Source organism: Perca flavescens, chromosome 2 (genome assembly GCF_004354835.1).
Source record: "Perca flavescens isolate YP-PL-M2 chromosome 2, PFLA_1.0, whole genome shotgun sequence".
In the NCBI taxonomy this organism is placed as follows: Eukaryota; Metazoa; Chordata; class Actinopteri; order Perciformes; family Percidae; genus Perca; species Perca flavescens.
Window position 1 is genome coordinate 24,328,297 of NC_041332.1, and position 15,376 is coordinate 24,343,672.

General features: G+C 40.2%; 2 protein-coding genes across 2 annotated transcripts in view; one reads left to right on the forward strand and one right to left on the reverse strand.

The window, feature by feature from the left end:
* The first annotated feature begins 1,250 nt into the window (after positions 1-1,250).
* On the forward strand, positions 1,251-6,118 carry serping1 (serpin peptidase inhibitor, clade G (C1 inhibitor), member 1). Its single transcript, XM_028599621.1, has 11 exons — positions 1,251-1,296; positions 1,655-1,702; positions 1,865-1,973; positions 2,066-2,233; positions 2,340-2,627; positions 2,730-2,945; positions 3,604-3,747; positions 3,875-4,078; positions 4,154-4,293; positions 5,128-5,350; positions 5,591-6,118. Exons 2-11 carry the CDS (start codon positions 1,655-1,657, stop codon positions 5,836-5,838), a joined length of 1,788 nt encoding a protein of 595 aa, XP_028455422.1. The 5' UTR covers positions 1,251-1,296; the 3' UTR covers positions 5,839-6,118.
* Positions 6,119-6,242: 124 nt separating this feature from the next.
* The window catches only part of LOC114571961 (double C2-like domain-containing protein beta), a 70,859-nt gene continuing 61,725 nt past the window's right edge, over positions 6,243-15,376 (reverse strand). Inside the window, 3 exon segments of the mRNA XM_075447456.1 lie at positions 6,243-9,027; positions 12,546-12,642; positions 12,935-13,016. Coding sequence (XP_075303571.1) covers positions 8,888-9,027; positions 12,546-12,642; positions 12,935-13,016 — 319 coding nt within the window. The 3' untranslated portion in view covers positions 6,243-8,887.

A 15,376-nucleotide genomic window follows, 5' to 3' on the forward strand; every position in this document is an offset into this window, starting at 1 on the left:
GCCCATTTCAGAATAATAAGTATTATATTATTGGATTATAATTATGTAAAGTACAAGTACCTTAAAATTTAACCTATGTACAGTACTTGAGTAAATGTAGGTTACTTATCACCACTGAGTAAAACTATGAAAGTATAATCAGGAAAATGTACTTGAATATTAAAGTAAATTAAACTGTCGTAGTTGAGGTAGAGCTAATTTTCAACAATTTTATATAGGACTTCAGTTAATCATTTTCCTTAAGGGTTATTATCACAATCAATGGATTTGATTGAGTGTTTGGTTTGTAAAATCTTAGAAAATAGTGACACCTCATCAATGCTTGTTTTGTCAAACTAATAGTCAAAACCTCAAAAGTATTTTAAATGAATTAACATTACAATAATTAACATACATTAATGTAAAAAAGTGACAAATGTGCTGAAATAAAGTGACTGACTGCTATTCCAAAAAAAAGTAGTCTGTAGTGTTAAATCAAAATGGGTAAAGTCCCTTCAGCTGACAATCATGATCGTACCAATACCCACTAATAATAATAATAATAATAATAATAAAACTGTACTTAAAAATGTTCTAATTCATTTATTTGAGCACTCCCCCCCCCACACACACACACACTATATGGTGCATCTCAAAGGGTTTATCCTCTAATTGAACCACTTGTGCCACTTATTGGCACACTGTCTCCATAATTTTTGTACTTCACTGATATGTTAGGATTGTTGTCCGCAACACTGTTTTCTGCCAATTAGCAAAAACTCAGCTTGTGTTCAGTTCAGCTTTCACTGTTCTGTGTACCCAGTGCCACCTTTAGCAAAATCAAATTATGTAAAACACTTTAGGCAAAAATATGTACTATGCAAATTGAAAACAAGCCAAAGTGAAACTGCTTATCCACCCCCACATACTCATAACTATGTTCCACTGGTCAAGATTGAGCAGGTATAATTGATGATAAAAAAAACAACTTAAGCACTGATATCATAATTAATAAAATATCTTTGCAATGCAAAAAATAAATCCAATGAAGGCAAACAAAAACAGGAATATAAATCATCCAACTTGGAATCTGTTGACATGTGAAATCATGTGATTTCCAGCAAGTCAGAGGACCTGCATTATGCAAACAAACATCTTTAAATCAACAATCACGGATTAGTCATTGTTGGATGCAGTTTAGAGGAGCAGAGAGTCAGAGGTGGTAGATGGAGTGAACAGTGATCAGGTGTGGCAGAAACATTACTGGTGGGAAAAAAAACTGGATTTGGATAGCCTACATTTGGAAATTCAAGAGCTGTGAGTTATTTTCTTAGTTTCTCTGACTTTTTGTGTTGATTAATTACTGAACCAAAGCAATATTTTTTACAATATAGCATACATTACTGTTATTAACAACTATACTTTATCATATGAAATGTTTTATGTGATTAATCTAAGAGTGTACTTATTGCATATTTAAATAATAAATGATAAATGATCAAAGTTTAAAAAAGTTTTAATAATGTGCAACATTGCTGTGTTTCACAGATTGCGCCACATTATTGATCTTTTTTAGGGCTTGGTGCCACTTCATTTTGAAATCCTTACTTGCAAAACAACTCCATCAACTATTTGCCAATCTCATTTTACTCCCTTTGCTCTGTTCCTGTTTTAGATGAAACTACAGGCTGTACTTTGTGTCTTGCTGCAGCTCATTTTTGAGGTAAACTTACCTAAGACATCTTCATAGCTCAGGCAGAATGTTTACCAATATTTTCTACAGCCATTAATATACTGGTTAACCAAAGGGCTTAAACCTAATCCTTCTTGATTGTTGAATTTGGCAGCTTTCCCCTCACACATTTAACATTGTGTTTCTATTTAGCTTTCTTCATGTGCACATCTCCGGGTTGTTCCTGGTTCCACTCTGGAGCTGCCATGTCTCTCATTTCAAACTGACTTCTCTGAAGCGGCCATCACCTGGAAATTCAATGGTCTTATTATATTTCCATAACTACCACCACTACTCTCACTGTATTTTTAAGTACACAGTTATTTATTCTTTTTGATCTTTTTCTGAATACAGGTAAAGATGTAAGTCTCAGTGATCAGTCCTCTGGCTCGCCTAGAGTTAAACAGGACGGCAGGTATCTCTCTATATCCGCTGTTACTGCTGCCAACGAAGGCGAGTACACATGTTTGATAAAGGAGAATACTATGGAGATGATAAGGACATACAACATTATAGTTGATGGTGAGGAACATAGAACACTTCTTTCATAAAGAGTGGAGCATTTTGAATTTGGGTAGAGTTGATACATATAGGCCTAATCTTCAACAATTTGTGCCTCTCTCTGCAGCATCCATTAGCTATACCATTAAGGTAACTGAAGGCGCTAACGCTCACCTCCCGTGCTATTTCCCACCTTCCAGCCAAGTAAAGGCTGATGCACTTTGGTTCAAAGAGACGGTTCCTAACATGAGGACGAGGCTGAATCCTGAAGATGATAATATGAGACTGGAGCTGCTTTATCCACTTGACCATGATCAGACCAGCATAATCAGAAGCACTGTCATGGAGGATGCTGGACTTTACATATGTTCTGCTGAGGGGGAGTCACTGAGCTCTGTATATCTCATTGTTGAAGGCAGGTTTAGCAACATTTTCTATCTATGTTATTGCACAGTCCATGTAAAAATTAGGTACAACATGTATGTACATTTTAACTGTCTGCTTAACTTTCTTTCAGTTGCTCCTACCGATGTTCCTCACTCGTGCATCAACTTCACCACAGCATGGGAGCCCTGCCAGGACGAGAACAGTCGCACAGGGGAACCCATGTTGCAGGAATCCATCACAGAGTTTTCCATGAAGCTGTATTCTTTCCTCAGAGAATCCCAACCCTCCAGCAACTTGCTCTTCTCTCCTATCAGTATTAGCGGGGCACTGTCTCATTTGTTGTTAGGTATGACAAAGGAAGCAGGTTCCTTCCTTTTTTTAACCAACATAATGATTATTAATTACTCTTAAATAAAAGTATTCTTATATTCAACATATCCTATGAAAACACCAGAAGCCAACCATGAGTTGAAATATTGCCTGGTTGTCAAAAGTCTGATATAGCTTACTGTGTCACAGAACTCCATTGTTGTCCAAATACTTTTAAAAATGCATCTCTGAGCCATGATGAACATGGGCACAATTTCCTCCAGCTTGAAAAAAGTTTGCTAAAACTACAGGGCCCAGCTGTTTAAGGAAATTATTTTGCCTTAAAAAATCTTTGGGACATTTTGTCAAATATTTATACCTGCAGTATACCGACAGGCAGGGGAAGTATTTGGGAGACAGACTAATGCATTGATGGTTTTTGTATTTTCATGAGATTTGTTGACAATACGGACCGTAGATAATTTGCTCTAAAAGCACAATCCCTTTGTTACCTGAGACAAGATGAACTTATATGACTCGGAAGTTACATAAAAATGTTTCTCACTTTGAAATGTCACAGGCGTTTTTCTCTACTTATATTAAATGTCAGACATACTTTGCAGCTTTCAATATCACTCTAATGTACAGTTCATCAAAATTTCCCCCCCGTCTTTTCTTCATCCTGTTACCTTCAGGTGCAAGGAAAGACACTCGTAAAGCCATTGAGAGGGCGGTCTGTGTGCCTCATGACTTCCACTGTGTTCACCTGCAGATGAAGAAGCTCAGAGAGAAGTTGGCCGGCTCCTTGCAGATGGCCTCTCAGATCTACTATAACCCACGTATTACTATCACTGCTCTCAAAATAGCTCCTCTGCAGTCAAAGAGATGGTTGCAGTGATTCTGAGTGTATACAAAAGGATCTCTATCTCTGTAGCTCATAATGTTTTCTCTGTTCTCTTCCTTTAGAAATGAATCTGAGCGAGTCCTTTACTTACCAGTCCATTCAGTTCTATGAAGCGGAGCCCACCAGGCTGCTTGAAACCAGCAAGGAGAACACAGACATGATCAACAGCTGGGTGGCTAATAAGACTAACAATAAAATCCAACATTTGGTTGACTCCGTATCACCCAGTACACAGCTGATGCTGCTCAACGCTGTCTCCTTCAGTGGTCAGTAAAGTTTGTGTGCACAACATGTGCATATGGAAATGGTGGAAACTAATACACTGTGTATGTCTGTTTCAGGTCAGTGGAAGGTTAAGTATGATATGAAACCCAGGAAAGGACTTTTCACAAAACTGGATGGTGATCTGGTGAATGTGCCGCTCCTTTATCACCAGAAATACATGGCAGCTATGATATATGTTGTTGAGCTAAAGGCGCAGGTAAGGAACAGCCAACACCCACCTTAACCCACCCATTCACAGACTATACAGCAGAGGTTTTTTTAAACTGTGAGGAGAGTTGAGGGTGTGTGTATATGTGTGTGTGTGTGTGCATGGGGTGGGAGGGGTGGGGGAGGGAAGACGACATGTGAGGCAAAGATACTGTGAGATGAAAGGTGAAATTGCGTCGAAATGTGCACCCCTTTGAGTCATACAGTAACTCCTTCAAATTTGACTTCACAGACATGAAACATATTTTTAAATTCAGTGTTGTGACTTAGTTTTTGAGGATATAATTTTTAATGTCCATCGTGAATAAACTTCCATAAATCCACCATACAATCATAGAAAAAGGATGCTCCTTATGACTCCATAACTTGCTTAATATTAACCACATTAAGTTTGCTTTAGTATCAAAGTAATCCAATGGTAGTTGTGTGTACATTCATGGGTACATTGCAAACAGGAACTGCTAATTACTTTTCCTGGTGCTAATTTTCCAAAATGAAAACAAATCTAGGCATTACCCAGGTTATAGTCCACAGCTCACAATCTAATTGACTGCATGGCATCATTACATCTCCCAAAGCATTATGGAACCTGTAGTCCCAAAACTTGGATCATGAATATCCCAGAATCAAAGTACAACAAAGAATAACAATAGGAGAGACAAAATCCAATAATATTAACTTTTTCATGTTGCACTATCAATAACTCTTTTTACAATAGAATATTTGAAGCGGGGGTCTTGGGGGAGGCAGTTGTCTCAATATTGTCTGAGGGGGGCTCACAGTGTTAGACGATACACACCTTGATTTTTTAATTTGCCAACAGGTGGCAAGGTTTGCTCTCACGGGGGACAGCAGTCTTTACATTTTGCTGCCTCGTTCCAACAAAGTGACTGACCTGCAGCAGGTGGAGGAGAGGATGACGGACACAGCGGTGCTTAAAATGATAGAACAAGTGAAAGCAACGTCTCCTCAGCCTATCGAGGTCACTCTGCCCCGAATCAAGCTGGATATCCAGCCGGACATGAACATACTTATGAAGAAATTAGGTTTGTTCATCTTTCATGTTTTCTGTCCATCAGGCTTATTCAGCTCATTAATACCACACATTGAAAACCCACCCATGCTTTCAGCTTGTTTAGGCTATTACTTTATCTACAGCTATTAAGTCTTATTTGTGAAATAAGCACACCCTTCTGCTCTTTGATCTTCCTGTAGCTCTGATCCATTTACTTTGCCTTTATCGCTGCTTCCCCCCCGCACTTTTCTCTCCCTTTTTCCTCAAACAGGACTGTCGTTACTCTTCGAGGATCCTAACCTGTGTGGTCTCTACTCGGAAGAGAGGTTGGTTCTGGACGATGCCAGACACCGAGCCTTCCTCGCACTGACCGAACAAGGAGTTGAGGCCGGGGCCGTCACCACTGTCTCATTCTCTCGCTCCTTCCCTTCCTTCTCTGCCCTGCGGCCTTTCATCATGCTGCTGTGGAGTGACCAGGCCAATGTGCCACTCTTTATTGGCAGAGTGACCGAGCCGTGAGAGAGAGTATGGGGGAGGACAGACAGACAGAAAAGAGCGAGAGTGGAGATGTAACAGATGGGCAAAAGGGCAGGAAAGAAACAAAGCTATGGTAAACAAAGGCTATCTTAAAAAAAGGAAATACATTAATTTATCTTACTGTGCTTTCACACAAAATAAATCCAGTATCAGTAATGCTTCAAGTAGTTACTAAAGTGAGCAGTGACCCTCACAAAACATATCAAGGCCTGGATGTGAATTGTTTTCAAGGATGATGATGATGAATAAACACATATGTACCCATCACATATGCTGCCTGTCTCATGTTTTTGAAGAATTAAGCACAATGTGGATCACGTGTCATTCAAAAGAAGACAGACAACCACTGAAACAACTTCAATTTATTTGCGAAGTAGTTACACAAACCCAACACAGGATGGCAGCCATACCGTGTGATTGACATTGACAGTGAATACACAGGGACTGCAGTAGTGAACTGCCCATCTCATTCGCCTTTTGCCATCCTGCATCATTACCAGCGATATCAATTGAAGGAAGACGAAGTGTCAAAATCGGTGACAGTAAAGGTTTTGTTTTTTTAAAGCAATAGCTTGCTTGGCAAAGCACAGCAACGGAGCAAAAAATACCCTGAATCATTGTATTCACAAACAAACACACACTGATGGCATAGACTGTAAACACATCAGCATTCAGAATGATCAGCTATGGTTGCACTCTATTATACAAGCTGATAGTGATTGCTAAACATGCAGCTGTATTGCAGATAAAATGATTACGTAAGCAAAGCGGGGTCAATAGACAAGAGTCAGAAAATTTGGCGACAGTTAACAAAACCAACATATCCAGAGACGGGAATAAGCAACCATCCAGCCTAAAAATGTGAACTCTATTAGATCACTGTCACCCAGCCTACCCCAATCAAAGTAACAAGTATTCCCAGAAATGCATCTTTGATGCCAGGATAACATAATGTTGTTGTTTTGGTTTGATTATCTCACTGCCGACGTGCTGGGAGTTTTGATGTGCATAGAGAAAGTACAGAATAAACCTCGCCCAAACCTCTTCTTAAAGTCATTTAAGGTCTAACTGAAAATGTGTTTAAGCCTACTGTTAAAATAATGCCCAAGCCCTTTTTATTCTGAACCTAATTCACCACTGAAGGATCCATTTTGTTTTGCAGTCAACGATGAGACATTCACAAGGTTGTTGAAGGACACAAAGAATATGAGCGGTCCGGATCGATTCAACAGTTAGAAAAAGTCCCGGAGGCCACTGACCGACTGTGGGTGTGCTTTTGTGAACCAGTGTATGGCCAGAGCTATAGTGATAGGTGAACCGGGGAAGTGCATTTGATATTCTGGCAGGCATTTAAATGATTCAGTGATAGTCAAGCCCATATACACCATCGATATGCAGAGATATGCATTGAGAAACATAACAGGCATGTGGGTGGGGGGCATCTCTACTAACTACACAGTTTATCTCAGGGAGGTAATCCTGTGTCACAGACAGTGTAGTCCCAGTGTCCCCTGTCCAGGGGATGAAATATATGCCTCTACAAACCTGATATTTAATAGGTCAGAAATAATGAGATGAATGCAACATTGACCAGAGCAATGACTCCCTCTAAAGGTTGGTGTAGAATTCTGCCACATTTCTTTTATATAACATTTTACATCCTCTCAAAAACGCAACAAAGGTGGATTATTTTCAAGATTTTGCGCAGCCCTATGCTCATTAATCAGATAACAGGACCAATCACCTGCCTGTATTTTCAAATTAATACATTACTGCTGCGATATTGCCGTGCAGGGAGAAAATGTTGCATCATCTGTGACTTTTTTGGAGCAGAATTGGAGTCACTGAGGTAAGCCTGCTTGGGTCCTGTTTAAATCTGGTTCATAATGCCGCTGCAAAGTAAAGGTACAAATGGCACCTCCAAAAAGCAATATCGGTTTAGCCTTTCATTGAGAAAGTCAAAAAGAGCTGTCAGAGGTTACGCATCAAGATATATTCCATTCTTAAAGTTGCTTTTTGACTGTCTGGCAACAGGAGAGAGAGATGGCAAAGGGTCTGGCACACATGATTGACAGCTTGTCAGTGTCCCCCCAGCCAGGCACGCTCACACCACTGAGGCGTGTGGTGGTGGCAGCGGAGGACCTCTCACTTGTATGTGCCTTCTTGTCCTTTGTTATTATTTCTTCACACCTCTGTGCTTGTGAAGTTGGATGGAGACATTTGAAAATGGGCTATGATGTGAATACATATAGACACACTGCACGGACAGAAAATGTAGGCACTCATATTCTCATAGCCCTCATGCACGCACACACATGCCCACACGCACACACTGACACGTTAATGTCTGATATGAAGGTGTATAGAAAGCCACTGTCACTTAAAGACAAAAGACATAAGAACAAGAACACTGAACAGTAAAGGTACAAATCCAAGAAATGGATCATTTTGTGCTTTATAATACGGTATGTTGTTTTGCATCAGATCAACAACCACTAAAATAGAAACTTCTCCAGTACATAATCACCCTTCCATAACTCCTGTAACTATACTTACTACTTACTTACATACGTACTTTTGGCATATTTCACTGAATGAACTCTGAGTACATTAATCTCAAATCTCTTCATTAGGTGTCAATTTGAATGACAGAATATGAGCGACTTCCACAATACAGTAGGGTCTAAAGCACAATTTTGTGAGTATTGTTTTGTTACGTCAACACTTTAATGAGGACATAGTCACAATTTGGTTCACCTTTATAAAAAAAAAATTATTCAGATTACACCTTATTACCATAACTAATATTAGTATGAATATCATATACTAATACTTGCTGCAGTAATTATTGGCGTTATATGATCATTTTCAACATTATTATTATTGCATGTTTTATCCTTTGCTCTTTTTAGGGCTTTACTTGGTCTCTGTTATCAACCATCTTCCAGTGAGACAAATGTGTGTGTGTGTGTGTGTGTGTGTGTGTGTTGTGTGTGTGTGTGTGTGTGTGTGTGTGAATGTCTTGTGTAATTTAGTCCGGTTTGTCACCGCTCGGGGCTCCTTGCTGTGTGAGCGTATGCCAGTACTCCACTTTCTTCCCTTTGTTTTTGAGACAGTCAAACCAGTGTCTGAGTCTCTGTCCGTTTGCCGTGATGCCCAGCTCCACTCCACCTGCAAACCAAGATGCAGAAACAGAGAAGAATCAGGAGGCGATGGGAAGTTGTTAGTAGGTGAGGAAAAGGAGACAGAAATTAGGAGGATCAAAGAAAGAAAGAAAGAAAGAAAGAGCACTAGTGGAATAAGTACTTAGATACTTTACTTATGTAAAAGTACGAATACAACAAAGTAAGTATTTAAGTGTCAGTACTAATGGATCAATGCACATGTAGCATTTCACTGTTGTAGCTGGTCAAGGTGGAGCTAGTTTCAACTACTTCATATACAGTTCAGTAGCCAAGTGGTTCCCAATCTAGGGGTCGGGTCCCTCTAAAGGGTCACAAGATAAATCCAAGGGGTATGTGAGATGATTAATGGAAGAGAAAAGAAGAACCAAACAAGCTCTGCTACACAAATTTGTTATGCAGTGTTTTGGACTTTACTCTTCTTCTCTAGTCTTAGATTTTTTTGTGAAAATATTGAATAATTTTAACCTTTTGGGCCTCTCACAAAGGAGAAAACTGAAATCTTCAATAACTGTTTTTGTCGGTCACTTAGGGGCAGCAGAAACAAGTTGTGAACACAAAACTGACGCTGAACTGGTTGGCAGCTTGTTTACAAATCCAGCAGTTATCATTCATTTGGAGTCGTGTTTCTGGCCACCTGATTATGTGTAACGTAACCTCACGCCACAAAAACAGTTTCTTCCCTTCTAAAACTGGATTAAATCAACAAGGCCAGGGACCCCCATTGACAAGGACACTTATTTTTCATTCATATTTTTAATTGTAATTTTCGTTTATTCTAGGTTTCTTGATTCTTGCAACACTTGTTTATATTTGTAATTTAATTTTCTCTTACTATGTTTGTTATGCACCAATACGCCAAAGCAAGTTCCTTGTATGTGAAAACAAGGACAATTCATTTTATTTTATAAGCTTATATGTTTTTAAGTAAATCTTATCCTGAAAAGTAACTATAGCTGTCAGATAAAAAGTACAATTGTCCCATCAGAAAGTGCAGTACTTGAGTAAATGTATTTATGAGGACAGACTGTCAGACATTTGTTTTTTTGTTAAAATCTAATATTCAATAATGTAATTGTTCTTCAGCAATAACGTACATCAACATTCATGCCAATGAATGTCTGGCAGACAGACATGGGAGCAAAGAAGGAAGTAAACAGACACTTGAAACAAAGAGAGAAAGAGACATAGATAGAAGACAGAGAGATGCAGGCAGTTGTCACACCGAGGTTATTACAAAGCCATTCCCTTGGCTCTGATTGCACAGTTAATGGAGTGTGGAGTTTAAAACACGGTATTTTGGCAATGCTGCCTTCTAACAGTGCCTTGGAAAATGGGGAAAACGACCGCTGCGAGCAAACAAGGCTCGATTGTTGATCTCATCCGAGTTCGGCACTGAACGCTGCCCGAGATGCTGCTTGTGGAAGGAGAGGAGCAGCCTTTAAGTGTTTCCTAACCTGCATCCTCCTTCCCTTCTGTTTTACACACAGACACAGTTTCAATAGGATAATCACGCACAACACTTGGTCACCTCCGCCCCCGCCCCCACCAAACTCCCACCACCTCCACACAGAGATCGATGAAGTGTTCTCTGAGCCTGCGGGTTGCTAGTGACAAACGGTCAGCCATCCTGACGTGTTGGGGGACAGAAGAGGGATGAGGCACCAGAGCCTGAGGAGATGGCACAGACGAGGGTGATGCTGACACTCAGGCTGGCGAGCAGGTGTGCAGCAACACTCACACAAGTTTGACCCTGTCCTCTGTCTGCTTATTTCTTACCCCTAACAACATTTCTCCCTGCTGCGCATCTGCCGCATTCAACCCCACCAGCAGATACTCAAGAACACGTGGTGAACTAAATATCTTGCTTCAAATCAAGTGTCTTGTCGGATCATCGTTCATCGTATCCGACAACTTAAGCAACTTTGCAAAACCGACAGTCCAACAAGCATCACCACTTTCCCCAAGCGATTGGGCGGGTGTGCGTAGGTGAGAAAGTATGCAGGATTTTAACTTTTCAGCATGCAGGATGCCTTTGAAAAGAGATTGTCCAAATGTGTGCGCCACCATTCACAATTGCGCAAATCATTGCGTCTCACCCCTCTCTCTTCAAGTGCAGCCATTCTGAACATGTATAAACACTTCTGTATCCAGTACCTTACTGCATAAAACTCTTTGGAATTTTTTTTTTTTTAGGGAGATTAGAGCTTAGCGAAGGATTGCATGACACTAAAAGCTGAGTCGGTGGCCCACTCTGATTAAAATGAAAGAACGTAATTTACATCTGAATCACATTATAAAGACATTGATGTATGAACTGTATTTATTGTGGATACTGATATACTGATCTGGGGTATTATATCGACTCAGCCCTACTGAAAAATCGATTTGAACTTGTCTCAATTGACTTGAGACTTCACATGCGACAAAAGACGCTGTATTGTACTTGGTACTGTATCTATAGCGTCTCTTTAGTTTCTTTAGCAGTTGTATCCTGTTTTCTGTGAGGTTTTACAAGAGGTGTAGATTTGATTTATGGAAAAGATGAAATTCCCATCTCTGTACTGATCTTTCCCACAAGTCATCCACTTGATTTATTGCCTGTTTTTTTTTGCGTACTTTTGCCCTCACATTTATTCTCTCATTGTTCAGTTTTCCTTTCCATGTATCTCTGAAATCTCACCTTTTACTTTGTCACATCCTCTATATCTTTTTGGCTAAGCCTATTAGACCACTTGTTATTGCTCTCAGTCTCATACAGGTGCGCTGGGGTTATACTCGCTCTGCCTCTTTATCAAACTCGTTTTCTCTATTCTTCTTGGTCAGTGTCATTTTTCTCCCAGCCTCAATTAACATAACTGGCAGGCCGATGTAGCTGAACCTGTAATGATAATGGTCAGGGGGATCTGGGAGCTGTACATTAGACTGATGGCCTTTTCTCCCAGCGGGGCTAATGACTCACTGAGCTTATCTAAACACTGGTGTCTCCCACCCAGCCCACAGCCTCACACTCATGTGCGCACACACATCAGACACAGTAAAATGCTTTGATCTGAAGGCTTTCAAGCTCACAGGGTGGTAATCCATTCTCATGTGCCTTGCCACTAGTTCCCATTCAGTCCCTGAGCTCCAATGTGCTCTATTGCCGTGATATACACATCAGGCAATGCCAAAGCCGTTAAGCAGTCTGACGAAGCAGCAGCGATCTGATGTGCCAAGTGCACGAAGGATGGAGATCCTTTTTGATTACTAAATGCATCTCCATTTCCTTTTCCACTCAAGCTCTCTTTTGCGCGCTCAAATCATTCTCCTCAAGCCTCATAATTACCCCCCATCTTTTCGAGTTTCTTTTTTTTTTTTTTTCTCTCCGATCTCCCTCCACCCACGGCCTGGTTTTTATGTTTTCTGCAATTGCGCCGCTTTTATTCAAACACTCTGGTACAGTCATCTACTTTGCTGCTGCAGCTTCCCTCTCCACTCCTCCCTTCAGTTTTTTTCTCAGCCTACCTATGAAGTCGTTGCTCATTCCCAAGTCGTAGTCCCACACAGAGATCTCCAGGGTTTTCTTTGCCAGCTGGTCCAGGGTAACTTCATATGAAAACTCCTGTGCAGGTGATGCACACAAGAGGATATTTATATAAATGATTCATTGACATGAGAGTTGAAAGGAACTGAATACATAATTTAGTGCATTCTCAGTAAAAACATGCAGATTGATGCTGAGAACACATTCAAGTAAAGAACGTCAGACCTGAAGGAAGTGTAAAAAGGTATGCTTAATTACCATGCTCATCCAAACCTCAGATACACTACAGAGCATGATCTTGAGTAGTATAGAAAATGAAAGAAGTTGACAGGTGTATTGTGATACTTTGAGAGCAGGAGAGATGTTATACCTCATTGAATTCAGGGTTGAGAGTTTTTTTCTTCACTGAAGTCTTGTACTTGGACTTTTTCCCCATATCTGGCTGTAAGATGCTGAGAAAGAAGGAAAAAAAGAGAGCAAAAACTAAAGACATAAATTCATCGGGACCTTGTACACTCTTGTGCCCAACCTCAGGATGACACTGCTTGAACATAAGGTAATAGTTTGAAATTTTGTGAAATACGTTGATTGATGAGCATTTGATTCTGGCAAAGACTTAGATGAGAGCAGGGACGGACTGACAATCTGTGCGTTCTGGAAAAGTCCAGAACGGCCGTCCAACTGACGGCCGTCGGCACAAAAAAAAAAGTCTATCTATTAAAGCGATATTAACAGCCAACAGCAGGGGGCGCAAATACAATCACTTATATGCTACATGTAAAAATAAAACTGAAGAAGAAGAGTCGGCCCACATCATTAGACGTGAGTTAATTTCACATCAGCAATACTGGTGCCAGGAGCAGGAAACTTCATAGGCTGCCTTTATCCCTATCGTAGCGAATTGCATAGTCAGCTCAACATGAGTGTGCCTCATGATTATGAAAATGATCGTGCCATTTAGTGCTGTCAAACTGAACGTATTTAATAATTTCTGTTAGGTTAATTTGAAACATTAAACATGTAAGAAATGAATCGCGGGTTGACCACGATTTCACTTGGTTGTATATGAGAGGTTGTAGTGAGCTCACTTTTGCTGCTAGGATGAAGACTATGGTATTTAATTAAACAGGAAAACATCAGGCATGCATTGGTACCACTCTAAACAGGCTAACAAACAGGGAAGGGGGCGATATAATTTACCAAATGTAACCAAAAGTTTAACCAAAAGATCCTAGCTTGCACTTTCTATCTGTCTTCCATCATAGTGCAGTTTTCCCTTGTCTTTCATATTTGTGTTTACTATTGTGGAACTGGCAAAGACCTGGTGGTTGTTTGAGAAAGCTTCACAGACTAAATTTATAGGGCCTAGTCATTTTCATCATTTCACAGCCTTAATATGAATCAAAGGTGTAATATAACATTGACAAATTAAATAGGTTATTCAATGCCAATTCTTTAACACAAAGCAACACATGTTATATACATTTATATTTGAATAGTTATAGTAGTAAATAACACTCTCAGTGTAGTTTTGGTATAGGCCTACAATATATCTAATGCCTGTGTTCAGGTACAGCAAGTAGCCTACTTTATCTCTGAAAGTGTTTTTATTTGAAGGCTGAGGCTTCATTAATAAACACAACCCCAGTTATCCTCATTGGTTTTGAGAGGTTACTTGCTGTGAATACCTTGTCTGATAGGCTACAAGGCTACAGTATTGAGGCATAGTATCAGGACATCCTGGCTAGTGTCTGTTGCGCACGTCTAGGGGCGAATGGCCGGATGATGGGTCTATTTGGGAGAAAGTCCAGGGCTGTTTTTTAGCCCCAGTCCATCCCTGGATGAGAGGATTGATATTTAAAACATAGATAGCGATTTAGATGTGCTGTTTGCACAATAGAGAACCTTACATGCATTTTACCTTTTAAACAAAGCCAGAACAATCATTATTGCTGAGATTAAAGCAATTAATCTGTTCCTCTTTTTAAAAAAAATCTTTTGCCCTGTTGTGATAGTGAACTTTGCTGAATGGCAGAAACAAAGGGAGCCAGAGTTTGCAAAATCTCTTTCTGGGGTAATGGTGACCCAGAAGTCTTTTGAACAAAGACGGGGACAGTGAGAGAGTGAGAGAGTGAATGAGAAACAGAAAGAGACAGTAGACCACAGCAAGATCGTAATCATGCCGATGTCGGAGGACTGCGCTCCAGAAAAGAGGCAACAGAAGGATCGCTAAAGGGCAATGGGAGTCATCATCAGCATAAATTCCAAGTCAAGATGTTCAGGCGGTGAGATATCTCACTCTTCCAGCCCCCCGCCAGTGACGAATCCTGGCCTGACAGCTGATGCATGAGATGGGCTTGGGGTTGTCACCGCAGAGCCAGAATCAGAGCGAGTGAAGGATGGAGGTGAGGAAGGAACAGGAGGAGGAATTGATAAATAAAGAAAGGTGGCACAAAGACATTTTCATCACTGTATGTTCTCCGTGATGAAAATGTCATTTTTCATTATATGAAATGATTGGGCTGGAGCTGTAATTAACAAGGACACTTCTGTTTTGCAATACTTTTTCCTAGTTGACAACTAGATGCAAACACACATGGTTTACTGTAAGTCATAATTTATTAACACACTCTTGGTTCGGGCTTAGCCAGGATTAACCGAAGGAGCCTCAATATCAAAGTTTGTCTAGATGTTTACAGCAATTCCCCAGATTCCACACCTACTCTAGGGGGGTTAACTGGCCAATCTGAGGGATCACATGATGGCTACACTACAGTTCTAACAATAATATATATTAGTTACACAAAATACA

What these genes read in the sequence shown, in the direction of transcription:
- serping1 (XM_028599621.1), top strand. Translation starts at nt 1,655, where the DNA reads ATGAAACTACAGGCTGTACTTTGTGTCTTGCTGCAGCTCATTTTTGAG. An exon ending in ATACAACATTATAGTTGATG is followed by an intron (nt 2,234 to 2,339) that starts GTGAGGAACATA and finishes CTCTCTCTGCAG; the next exon opens with CATCCATTAGCTATACCATT. An exon ending in TGTATATCTCATTGTTGAAG is followed by an intron (nt 2,628 to 2,729) that starts GCAGGTTTAGCA and finishes ACTTTCTTTCAG; the next exon opens with TTGCTCCTACCGATGTTCCT.